Source organism: Orbicella faveolata, unplaced genomic scaffold (genome assembly GCF_042242905.1).
Source record: "Orbicella faveolata isolate gen_17 unplaced genomic scaffold, um_ofav_v1 contig_46, whole genome shotgun sequence".
NCBI lineage: Eukaryota > Metazoa > Cnidaria > Anthozoa > Scleractinia > Merulinidae > Orbicella > Orbicella faveolata.
Window position 1 is genome coordinate 23,771,743 of NW_028301576.1, and position 13,258 is coordinate 23,785,000.

The 13,258-nt window shown below is 41.5% G+C and overlaps 2 protein-coding genes across 2 annotated transcripts in view; both read right to left on the minus strand.

The window, feature by feature from the left end:
* Window positions 1-486: 486 nt before the first annotated feature.
* Window positions 487-5,998, minus strand: LOC110051857 (uncharacterized). Its single transcript, XM_089277379.1, has 4 exons — window positions 5,522-5,998; window positions 3,566-3,608; window positions 2,902-3,162; window positions 487-2,305 (listed from the first exon to the last, which is right to left on the minus strand). The coding sequence occupies exons 1-4, from the start codon at window positions 5,981-5,983 to the stop codon at window positions 1,026-1,028; spliced, it is 2,046 nt and encodes a 681-aa protein (XP_089133505.1). The 5' UTR covers window positions 5,984-5,998; the 3' UTR covers window positions 487-1,025.
* An 849-nt stretch (window positions 5,999-6,847) lies between these two features.
* LOC110051953 (uncharacterized) overlaps window positions 6,848-13,258 on the minus strand; it is an 11,752-nt gene continuing 5,341 nt past the window's right edge. The window contains exons 2-4 of the mRNA XM_020758064.2: window positions 11,249-11,305; window positions 10,590-10,853; window positions 6,848-8,750 (exon numbers count right to left, since the gene is read on the minus strand). Coding sequence (XP_020613723.2) covers window positions 7,465-8,750; window positions 10,590-10,853; window positions 11,249-11,305 — 1,607 coding nt within the window. The 3' untranslated portion in view covers window positions 6,848-7,464. The remainder of the gene's footprint in view (window positions 8,751-10,589; window positions 10,854-11,248; window positions 11,306-13,258) is intronic.

Genomic DNA, 13,258 nt, shown 5'->3' on the forward strand with positions numbered 1-13,258 from the left:
TCAATTCTAAACTTGTTTGCATCTCAGATACAACGTATTTTAAGTGTCCAGTTTTAATCCTAGATTTGACCTTTTTCACAAGTCGTACAGATCTCGAAGGTTCTTGACATCTTGCCCAGAATGGGCAAGGTTAGAAACTGGGCACCCGTGGGGAAGAGACGTTGACATGCAATACAGAAAATACTGTAGGCACCCACGTGCATACGCAGTGCTATGCATCTAAAATCTTGGCGGAACTTGAAAAATAACATTTGAGGCACTATAAGTGCACAACCTTTGCAAGGAGTGGATGAATGCTTATATCCCACTTGTTTCCAGTGCCTTTCAGGTTGAACCAGACAAACTGCTGGGCATGAATAGAGATTGTTTTGAGAATCTTAAAGACAAACAGCTGACAAGCTGCCATCTATATTCCAAGGGAATTCCATGCCCTAATGGGAGCGATGAACATGTTTTCCTCTTGAGACATAGAAGACCATTATCCAACACTTTAACTTCACAATATAATTCAACAGCCTAACTATGTTAAAGATCTGCCGCAACTCGAACATATATCTACAAATATTTTGTCAAAACTAAACCTCTGACATAAATTCTGAATACAAATCTCTATTTTAGACAAATCTACAGCTGTATTTTTAATGCGAAGTTTAGAATGGACTTTCTCGTCTACGCTATGGAAACATCGCTAGTTCAACTGAATGTATCGGTTAGGGGTTATTTAGGTGTTATAAACTTTTGCGTTCTGAACAGATAGGCAACAACACGCATTTTGATAGTACAAGTACAGTGGCGGATCTAAGATAGGTGCCTTGGGGGCCCGCCCCCTTATTTTAGGTAAAAAAGAAACCACAGAAGGAAGCTTTAAGAAAAGCCAGAAGGGCAAGCAATCCCCCCTCGGCCACTATCACAAGTCTGTTCTCTGTTTAGTGTTACCTTATTGTATTGCGTTATCCTAACCCCAAGCCTGAGGTACTCAGTACGGAAAATGTTTGTACCCTTCAAGCAATCCAAAGTACATATAGCTATCTTGCAGGCTTTGGGGAGCAGTAACAGTACTTCCGTAAAAGTGGAAATTTCTTCGCAATGCAGTACGGTTGGTCTTTATAAGCATCAATACGACTAACATCGCCTGCAAGTGAAGGAACTCCTTTTTCCATTTTCACAGAAGCCTCGTAAAATCCTTCATTTGGCGATGTTACAAATTGCAGCTGATACAAGGTGTCATCGGCAAGTGTATTGGCCGATTTCTCACCGAATATCAACCCACATGAGTCACAATCACTATCACGTCTAGATTTTGCAAAATACTGCACTTTTTCACTTGGCATGTCACGAAATACGCTGTTGATTTTCTTTAAAACGAGTTTGTGACACAGCTTCTCCAGGTGAGAGTGTTTGAACATTACATTGTTCATGAACGTGACCACATACTCCGCCGCCACTTTTTTGATCAAGGGTTCATCGGTGGAAATCTCTTCCAAGTTAAGACAAGGGCACCAGTGTTCCTCAACGCCCGCGTTTTCGCATGTACGGCTATCCTCGTCAATCTTGTTAAACAGGCTTTGACCGGTCGTTATTTCACTCGGGTAATTAGGGTAAGACAGGATGTGACGAAGTGTAGCATACACATCAAAGGGTGTGGTCAATACTTTGGAGTTGCGAACAAGATTGCTGTTTAGGTCTGGGTACTTCTCAATAAACCATTTAGGAAGCGTGATTGACATAAACGGAAGGCGTTCCTCCAATTTTCCTTGAATTGTTTTCCTTAAGTCAGAAAACCGGGCTCCATGGTCACCAAATATGATCAACAGAGTGTTTGCCAAAAAGTTCTCGTTTTCTAATGTTTGCAAAATGCTTTTCAAGTCATCATCGACGTAACCAATTGCGTTCTGGTCATCGTGAGAGATATCTGCGTGCGTTGTCAACGAAAACTTTGGCTTGCTTTTGTACGCACGAAAGAAACTCAACAAATATTCCAGTGAGATGTTATGAGCAGCTCTGCCACTGATGCAAAAATCTTCGAGAAGCTTATCTGCCTCTAACCAAAACGGCCTGGCGTAGTGGTCTGTCGGTGGTTTTTTAAAGCCTTTTAAACGGTAATTAAACGCTGCAAGCTTCGGAGAGTCTTCTGAGAATAAGGTCGCGTATCCCTGCTGTTTAAAATCTCTAAAAATCCACCTCCATTTGTCGACTGTGTCAGATGAAGGTTCGCTCCGTCTGGCTTCAGGCTGATTTTTTTCTGCTATCCCGGTAAGCATTGCGGTCAGTTGAGCTGTGGTACCATCGCCGACAATCGTTTTGCCTGTGAATCAAAATTTCATTGATGTTTTGGTTGGCTTTGGATCGTTTTACGGTTACAGTTAGTATATGATTATTTTTCTATATTGCGTTCGGGTGCTTCTTTCTCCTTGTCAAAGAGTTCCGAGATTCCACCATCGCTACGATCCTTTTGGAAGTCCCAAAACCTCTCTCGCCGCCGCGTTATATGATCCCGCTCCAAGCGCCCTCTGCTAGATCGTCTATTATTCCAACTGGATAAACAGTTTAGTGATCGAAGACGGGACGGGACGAAAACGTGGAAAAGTCTAGTTGTTCCTGGAGATCCTACTGTCTGGCTTATAAGTGGTCACCCCAAAAAAGACTTTCGGCTCCTGATTAGGAACTTCACTTTAAATCTAAAAAGTGTGTGCTTAACTTGTATCAACTGGATATTTTTCTCTGTATTCTTAGCTAATGGTGACTTAGCTTCCGATCCAAAAAATAACTCATTTCGATGAATAAAGATTGTTTAGGAACCTTCACTCTTTTGAGTGACCTCCACTGAATGCGATTTCGTCACACGCGAACAAGTGAAAAACCTAACAGGGAAAAAATATTTAGTAATACGATGAATCTAACCTTCTAGTATGACTGAGTTGAGGTTCTTGGTCAAATATTCCAAAGTGTTTGGCATCTTTCGTTTGAAGTTAGCCGCCGAGGTGGAGTCGAACATGATAAGGGCAATATCAAGCGGAATCCCACCAGGCTTCACCGGCCTAGACACCACTTCCTCCTTTGGAGACACCTGCATATGTACTTCACTCTTGACGTCACTGGAAGTGGTGATCATATCAACTCGGACAAAGTCAGCTTTAACTGTTACTTTGCCCTCGAATATTCCTGTGAAGTGATTTCAAAACCTTTGTATTGTTTGAGATTGTAACTTACCTATCTTCTTACCTGTCCTACATACCTACCTGTCTGCCTACCTACCCACCTTCTTGCCTATCTGCCTGCTAAGCTTGCCTCCATGAATACCTATCTGCCTACCTACCTACCCACCCACCTATACTTATATTACTTATCTACTTACCTACCTGCCTACATGTATTTAACTATCCACCTATTTGTCCACTAACCTACCTACTGACATTATCAGCCTACCTTCCTTCCTTCCTGCTCGATTCCTGCCTACCTACTTACCCACCTATTAGCTCACCTACCTAGCGGCATACTTACCTGCCTGCCCGCCTGTCTGTCAGATGTCTGCCTGCTTAACCACCTACCTATACCACTTACTTACCAGTTCCAGGAAAATGTTTTCTTTGAGATACGTTCCATGAACCCTGTAAGTCAAGAGTGAAAAAAGAAAAGATGTCCAAAAATGCTTGCTTTCATCTTTCATCTACTACTCTAGGGATGTTAAAATATCAAACGTACTTGCTTAACATTATTACCGACGCTTTCAAATAACACTTTGCAAAATGTCTACCAAATTTAAACAGAAGAATATGCTGAGGAAGGGATAAGTTGTGCTAGATTTTTTAAAAAGGTCGTCCTCTGCACAGAAATGATTACGTCTCGTTATCACAGTTCTGCAAATAAATCCAGTCATCCTCAAACATGTTTTAATCGGGTGGTTCTTTTCTCATGGTGCCTTATACTGGGCTCTCTCATGAACCACTTTTTTACGATAACTGCGGAAATTCTCGCGCGCTCATTAGCTCATTTTGATTGTCAATAAGGGAACAGACATAGACGTATTTATAATTATCAACGAGCGAGAGAGAACAATTTGACAATTTGTTATTGTAAAAAACAAATCGACGTCAGTTTTTTCATGCGTCTGTGTTGTTATTGAAAATGAATTTCGTCATAACATTGTCAAAGTAGTCTGCGGATCCACTCGGCTATGGCCTCGTAGATTCACAGCTTACTTTTATAATGTTATGACGAAATACATGATCAATAACAGGACAGACGCATGAAAAACTGACGTCAATTTGTTAAATAGATCAGTCAACAGTCTTCGGTGTGAAAATTGAACACCGCCCACCACTATCAATACGATAAGTTTTCAAGTCTGTTGTACCTTTTTTGCTAGAAAATGCACAAATGGTCGATTATAAAGACCAATGAAGCGTTATTGTGGAGTGTCGTACTTGTTGGAGCAGTCCCTGTGTGCGTAACAGCTACATATCTTCTGAAGTCATCACCAGTCTAGTTTTCATCGATCATTTTTGGCATAATACTTGGCTTTAGGGTGCTAGGATTTTTAGGCTACGGTAACCTAAAGCTAAAACAGTATCGTGTCATGTTGCAATTCCTGCGGACGCTATGGTATTCGAAAGATTTTTGATGAATGGAGTTTGTAATATATTTCCCAAAGAAAAGTAAACACGAGGAAATGCACTATAAATTATCTGCAATTTGAAATCTGCAACGCAGTCAGTGCTGTCATCCTTTGTTAGATATTTTCATTTCTTTGGGTATGAATTAGTATCTGTGTGATCTTAGATCAAGAATCCGATCATAGGTGACCATAGATTCTCTCAAAGAAACGCATTCTTAGTTCACATCAGGCTTCCCTTAATACACTGACATACCTGGTTACGATCAGCCACTGTTTTGCACCATAGTAGCAGGAACATTTTTTTTTTACACTGTGGTGATACATTACTTTGACATAAATTTATAATTGCCGCTAGACTATAGGTCCAATCTTTAAACGCAGCTGACAAATTGAATTACATTTTCGCACCCTGATAAATTTTTTTCATTAACTTTCGTAATATTTTGACTTGACTAGAACAAAATTCTCTCTCGCCATTTGTTTTAAGTTTTATCTATCCGTTTTGGTCTACAAACACTTAAGCGCTAGTTGGATTTTAATACGTGATCCCTTGTCGGCTCGTGATTCCTTTAAGTTCGTTTTATTTTTATTTTCTATTCAATATCAATTGCTTTAGCCGCAAATATTAAATTATTTATAAGTTATAAGCTGTAGTACTCAGTCGCAATTAAATCACCATTTTGGGTGCTTTTCAATTACGAGCTGAATGCAATAAATCTAAGATCGACTGGATTCGAAAAGAAACGAGACGATTATTGATTTGTCACGTTTTCGCTCGATAGACTTTTCATTGAGCCGTCTCCAGACAGGAAGGAAATCACCGGTTCATTTCACTCTCGCATCTACCCACAGCTTATAACATCTTCAGACAAATCTGGGCAAAACAGAACGGTATAGAATACTCACAGGCGTTGCTTTCATTCGTAGTTTCGGCTGCATGGTCGGCAAAGCCAAGTTCCACAAGTTCCTTGGAGCAGAAAGCTCAACCCCGAAATCATCTCCACGCGGTCGTTCAATTATTCGGTACTGCACAGCAGATATTTCTGCCCCTTTCACTTCCAGCACATTGTTTCTATACGTCGAATATCTCTCTCCTGAGCACTGTAGCTTCCCGAGATCTGTCACATATTCCAGTATGCTTGGGTGAAACGGATCCAAATTGGGCAGCCGACAAGCCGAGCTGTAATTTCCTATTCGCTTGACATATTTTACCCGTAGGTTCCTGTTAAACTGCGAAATCGATCTCGAAAGAAATCCATACACCGAGAAATACAGAACTATAAATATTCCGCACCAGACTATGAGCATGATAAAAGCGATGTGCAGGCGACGGAACTGAATTCGGCGAAAAAACCAGTATCCAAACATTCTCCTTACACGACTGCTGTTAATAAACGACTGGTACCAGTGCCGATGTTTATTAAACTACAATAGGTTAGACCGCACGCTTTTAAGGTGCCAAATTTTCCGTTAAAAAACACATCAAGACGAATCACGGTAAACCCCACATCCTTTAATAAGATTTTAGCGCTTTAAGAGCCAGACGAGCAATTAGAGGCGCGGTTGTCAACCCGGTGGTCTATTCCAGGCTCTCGCCGTTTCGTGGTAAAGTTTAATCAACCGTATGTGGTTTCAGGCCATAAGGCTCGTCCTATTCATATATACTACCCAATAACAATGATCTCACATAATGGATTCATAGGCAGGATTTTAGTCGGAACCCGACACGAAAAACAAGGTAAGTGGGAAAAAAGTCGAGTTGAAAATCAAAAAGGCGACAAGTTCAAGCGGGTGGCTAGAACCCTGATTAAGCTCTTAGTAGTGAGAGACTTATGAAATACTGTTTTGATTCCGCTGTTCTCCTCGTTGGTCTGGGTTGATCAAAACCTGGGCACGCCAATTCAGGAATAAATGTTAATCGTGGTTTATTCCGCTTGCGGAAACTTTTTTTTTCCTACTGTTTCTTTTGAGAAGTGAAATAAGGGCAAAGCATATAACCAAACATCTCACTGAAACGTGCCAAAGCTGAAATGAAACTTCACAACATGCTAGGTCGTGCTGCAGTAGCTAGCTAGTCTGGTGTTTAGCCTACGGGTGCATAAATGGTGTATATCGCAGGTGTATAAATGGTGACTGGCTCAGATATATACACCAGGTGTTTAAGTGCATCACCAACATCTTGTGGTTATGGACTAGCACTTCGGTCAACCCATCTAGCAGCACTAGCAATCGTTTAGCCATTTCGTGGTGAAGTTTAATCAACCGCATGTGGTTTCAGGCCACAAGGCTCGTCCTATGCATATATACTACTCAATAACAATGATCTCACATAATGGATTCATTGGCAGGATTTTCTCTCTCTATTTCCCTCTGACCCCTGCCCTACACGTCACCTGTTAAGGGTCTCGACCGAGCATTTTTTTAAGAAAGAAAAACGTAGCCAAACACAGTGAACATTCGATGCTGAGTCGAGTGTCATCTTGAAAGTCAATCTTAGTATTTGGAAAGTAGAACCTGTTGTTAAAGATTAAAATCAGACATTTCAGACTAAAATATCTATATAACTGTCTGTTGAAACGAACGCGCCAATTTTGACTGTAGACCCTCGAGTTAATAACAATAAAAAAATTGGCTACAACAGCTTGCTAATAATCTCTTGAAAAGATGGCAGCCAGAGATAGAGGAAGACTGACGAAAATTCCGATTGAGAACTGGCTGATAACCCTGGAGCACCCTGAACGACAGACCAAGCGGCAAAAGAGCTCTAAACGCAGGCTCGTCATTTCCTTTTTCTTGTTACTTTTTGTATAAAAATTGGTACCTTAATAATTTAATTAACCTACTTATTGTCATGACCTGATGTCAGGAGATTGGGAACAGTAACAATACTTCCGTAAAAGTGGAAATTTCTTCGCAATGCAGTACGGTTGGTCCTTATAAGCGTCAATACGACTGACATCACCTGCAAGTGAAGGAACTCCTTTTTTCATTTTCACAGAAGCTTCGTAAAATCCTTCATTTGGCGATGTTACAAATTGCAGCTGATACAATGTGTCATCTCCAAGTGTATTGGTAGATTTGCCAGCGAATGTCAGCCCACATGAATCGCATTCACCATCGCGTCTAGTTTTATCAAAAAACTGCATTTTTTCACTTGGCATGTCCAGAAACGCGCCAGTAATTTTCTTTAAAACGAGTTTGTGACACAGGTTTTCTAGGTGCGAGTTTTTGAACATTAAATTGTTCATGAACGTGACCACAAACTCCGCCAATTCCTTGATTAAAGGTTCATCTGTCGAAATCTCTTCCAAGTTAAGACAAGGACACCAGTGTTCCTCAACGCCCGCGTTTTCGCATGTACGGCTCTCCTTGTCAATCTTGTTAAACAGGCTTTCGCCTGTTGTTATTTCGCTTGCCGGATAACTTGGGTAAGACAGGATATGACGAAGTGTAGCATACACGTCAAAGGGTGTGGTCAGTACTTTGGAGTTGTGAACAAGATTGCTGTGTAGGTCTGGGTACTTCTCAATAAACCATTTAGGAAGCGTGATTGACATAAACGGAAGGCGTTCCTCCAATTTTCCTTGAATTGTTTTCCTTAAGTCAGAAAACCGGGCTCCATGGTCACCAAATATGATCAACAGAGTGTTTGCCAAAAAGTTCTCGTTTTCTAATGTTTGCAAAATGCTTTTCAAGTCATCATCGACGTAACCAATTGCGTTCTGGTCATCGTGAGAGATATCTGCGTGCGTTGTCAACGAAAACTTTGGCTTGCTTTTGTACGCACGAAAGAAACTCAACAAATATTCCAGTGAGATGTTATGAGCAGCTCTGCTACCGATGCAATAATTGTATAGAAGTTTATCTGCCTCCAACCAAAACGGCCGGGCGAAGTGGTCCGTCGGTGGGTCTTTGAAACCGTGCAAACGGTAATTAAACGATCCAAATCTGGAATTGTCTTCTGAGAATAAGGTGGCGTATCCTTTCTGTTTGAAATCTCTAAAAATCCACCTCCATTTATCGACTGTGCCAGATGAAGACTCGCTCCGTCTGGCTTCAGGCTGTTTCTTTTCAGCTATCCCGGTAAGCATTGCACACAGTTGAGCTGTGGTACCATCGCCGACAATCGTTTCGCCTAGGAATAAAAGTGGATTTCATTCAAAAACGTCAGCTAGCCACTAAGCTATATTTCCACTGAATTAGTTACACCTACTACAAACCACTCCTCACCGATTATAATTAGTCCTCCCTGGTACCTAAAGGAGGTTGCTATTTTCATGATACTTTAAGTTTCTCTTGGGTAAGTTGTTAATGTGATTTTGTTTCGTGATCCTCAAGCGACCGAGTAAATGACCGAGTAATGATTGGAACTACTCATAATCAAACGGAAAGGCTTCCAAACTTATCCTTATGTTATTAATTACTTACTTATTAAGCCCCGGCCAAACGATCGAAACATTTCAATGCAACATATCGCAACATTGTTGGCCCAGTATTTGCAAGCGCCAGCCAAACGATGGCAGCCTGGGCGCAACATTGGTGCACGAACCTGGCCAAACGACTACAACATCATGCAACATCCACAAATGTTGCGTGAAAAATTTGACCATTTTCAAATTTGAGCCAACAACACCCAACATGTCCCAACATGTCGCAACACGTCGCAACAGGGTGGCCAAATGCGCGCAACCTGTTAAGCCCAACAATGTTGCGATATGTTGCGTTGAAAGGTTGCTATCGTTTGGTCGGGGCTTTATGTTGTAGTCTTTTAAGCAGGTTCGTGCAACAATGTTGCACCTGGGCATGCGCACTACAGTCAAACCTGTATATAACGGTCACCCTTGGGAAATGGCCAGGTGACCGTTATATACAGGGTGACCGCTGTACACAGATAAAACACGATGAAAAAAGGCCCATAAAATGTCCGTAGTGTACTTTAAGGGAGGTATAGTAAAAGTCTACTGAAAGCTAATGAACAACGTTTTTAAGTGGAAAATCACTCAATTTACATTTATTGACAACAATTTGAAACAGATAAGTACAGTACAATGTTACAATCAGGTAACTATGACGAAAGTGAAAACAGTGTGGTTATGGTTGTGTTGTTACAGTTAGAGTAACTATTGTTTCAAAGCGACGGCACTTTAATGTTATCTGCCGCAAGCATGTGTTGGACGTAGGCGATGACATGTATTAGTAGTTGTACTAGTATTTGTATTTTTGCGAGACCCCTGTCTTGGTGGCTGCTATTTAACGAGCTGATAAATAAAGCTTGTCATGATTCTTTAATCGTAACCCAATTTCGTGACCGTTATATACAGGTAAAAGATAATGAAATTGTGTATTCAGGAAGTCTAAAGGGTGACCGCGTCCATTATATACAGGTGACCGCTATATGCAGGCCAACTTAACAGTAAATATAAGGGACGATTTTTGGGAAGTTGTTCAGTGACCGCTGTACACAGGGTGACCGCTATATACAGGGCCGTTATATACAGGTTAGACTGTAGTTCGATTTTCAATACCCAACATGTCGCAACACGTCGCTACAGGGTGGCTAAACGCGCGCGTCATGTTGCGATATGTTTTGCTGAAATGTTGCCATCGTTTGGCCGGAGCTTGCAAATGTTGGGCCAACAATGTTGCGATATGTTGTGTTGATATGTTGCGATCGTTTGGCCAGGGCTTTACTCCCCTTATGCCCGCTGGTTCATAGGCAAGTAAGGAAAAATGTCATAGGAAAAGAAAATTTATGTGCTATGTTACCCTTAAAGCAAGTTTGTTTGAGCTAGGGACCGCTGTAATATATATTTTCATGATTCTCGATCCTTTACTAGTTCAACAAGACAAATGGTCTTCACTAACCAGCTATTTGCATCGCAGGGCATAAATGTGAAATGAGAATGAGATGGGAATGTTTTCGGGGAGTTATCTCAACAACGATAGCAACCTTAGCAAGGTTTTGACAACAAACCTTCAAGTAAGATGGAGTTGAGGTTCTTGGTCAAATACTGCAGAGTGTTTGGCATCTTTCGTTTGAAGTTAGCCGCCGAGGTGGAGTCGAACATGATAAGGGCAATATCAAGTGGAATCCCGCCAGGCTTCACCGGTCTAGCGATCACTTCCTCCTTTGGAGACACCTGCATATGCACATCACTGTTGGTTCTCCAAGAAGAAGTGGTAGCAACATCGACTCGGACAAAGTCCGCTTTAACTGTTGCCTTTCCCAGAAATGGTCCTGCAGGAACATAGCGGCAAGAAATCAGGGATATATACACGCTATAGGGTGGAGAACCAATGGATAGATGGATGGAGAGATGGAGGCACGGAGGCACGGAGGCAGGCACGGAGGAAGGCACGGAGGCACGGAGGCACGGAGGCACGGAGGCACGGAGGAACGGAGGCACGGAGGCACGGAGGCACGGAGGCACGGAGGCACGGAGGCACGGAGGCACGGAGGCACGGAGGCACGGAGGCACGGAGGCACGGAGGCACGGAGGCACGGAGGCACGGAGGCACGGAGGCACAGAGGGATAAAGGTATGGAGGAATAGAGGCATGGAGGGATGAAAGAAAGAAAATGATGGGCTGCATAGAACAGGAAAATAATAAATGAAAAAACTATGATACCTACCTGTCGAAGAAGATTTTCTTGATCCTATAAGCGCGTTCCAGAATCTCTTCAAGAAACCTGGAGAAAATCAAGAATGACATATCAATTATAGGTTTCTTCTTTTGCTACTCCATGTTTACATTCCAGTGATCAAAGATAAAAAAAACTCTTTTTTTCACGACCACCAAGTCTAAGGATATGCTCGCTAAAGATCGTTTCGTGACGGTCCAAAGATTAGTTGTGAAAGACAGAAGTCCTAAGGCATTTCTCAGAGGAAACCAACGACGAGACACAAACGTGTACCAAACAGCCTTTATATTCACCGATCAATTAGTTCTTTGAATTGATACCTCCGAGAACTTAAATAAATAAAACAACGAAAAGGAATTTCTGGCTGGAAGACTTCATTCAGAAAACTGAAGTCTTTTTTAGGGCGTGTCCTTGTACGTAAGATATAGCTGAAAACAAGGCGCGCCGACTTCTTTCAATTTAATTTCGCCGTTCTGCAAAAACCTTTCGCCATTACTATAGTCAGTGACAGATTGGCAAGTGACAAGAAGGATTTCAACACACAATGACCTATACTGAGCTTTCGAGACTTGACTGACGTATTTTCATAGGCTTAAATCCTTATTTGACCATACTGAGTCTCTTAATTCTCGACTAACTCGTGGACTTCCCATTGCAGATATCGGCGCGAAACTAGACAAGGAATTTGTACAGCTTCTATATATTCGACTGTCTTGACTGAAATGTGACGCAGATTGTTTGCGATGATGTACTGGGACCGGGAGTTCTGACCCCGTGTAATTGAGAAACGTTTTCGAGGGAAAACGACCTCTCTTACAAATGGAGGAACACACCTTCTTCTCTAATTAAAGGCTATTCACAACACTTAAGATGAAGTCACGGAGAGATATCAAATTGCCCAGTTGAAATTAGACTACTACCAGTCCCTCTTTTTTAGTCCGTCGTGCGTGACGCGAAAGAAAACCGCGAGAAAAATATGCTGTTGTTTTTCTCGCGGTTTTCTTTCGCGTCACGCATGACGTACTAAAGCGAAAGAGGAACTACTCGTAGTCTGCGTTGAAATTAATATCTGTGTTTTGAGACTGTTAATTGTAAAACATGATCCACTGGATTTCATTTTCACATGGCCATTCCCGTTGTAGAAATACTAAACCAAAGAGAGCTAATATGAATAAATATGAATATAAAAATTAGTGTTAAATGGCCATTGTTGCAGGTGGTCCCCTTAGCTTGAAGGAACTAAAATATTTTGACCTTTTTTTTTGCCACAATCTTTCACTCTTTTCTGCCGCGTTTGAGCGAAAATCGGTGATTTGAGCTGTACCACCTCCTGCCTGGTGTCATCATGGACACATTCTTAAGAATAACCCCGAGGCTAAGATTTTGAAAAGAACAAGACGATCTAAGATCGTAAGTCGGGCTGTAGCTAGACGTGGTAAAACGAGTGTTAATCATTTGCGGTGCGCAGCGATTCTCTAAAAATAGCATGTACAGATGCATGTCTCAAAGAAATATCATGAAACCGTAATCATCACGAAAATATTGCTTATTTTAACTGACCGATAGATGAAAGTGAAAGTTACGTTAATCGTAGTGAGTTGATTTGAGTTGTGACTTCACTTATGTGTTTGAGGAGATTGGGGTCACTGTCTTCTTCTCTCACTGTTCACTGCAGTTATTTCATGTGAACTAATCTGCACTCCTTTGAGTTCATAATTGTCACCGAGTGAGTGTTTATAATAGTCTGGAAAAACTGTACTAAGCTCTCAATGGATGGTACTTCTAATAGTGCACATGCACCTGAGGGTTGGCTTCTACCATATTCGTCTCTTGCATAAGAATCAAATACCTTATAACTCCCATTATCAGTATGATAGATACTGACGCCAATACATTCTATTGTCAGAATAAATGAAGAATAGTTTTGTGATAAGAGTGATTCAAAAGCCCTGTTTTGAGACATAATGTACTGATATCCCTCGATTATCGAATCACAATGAT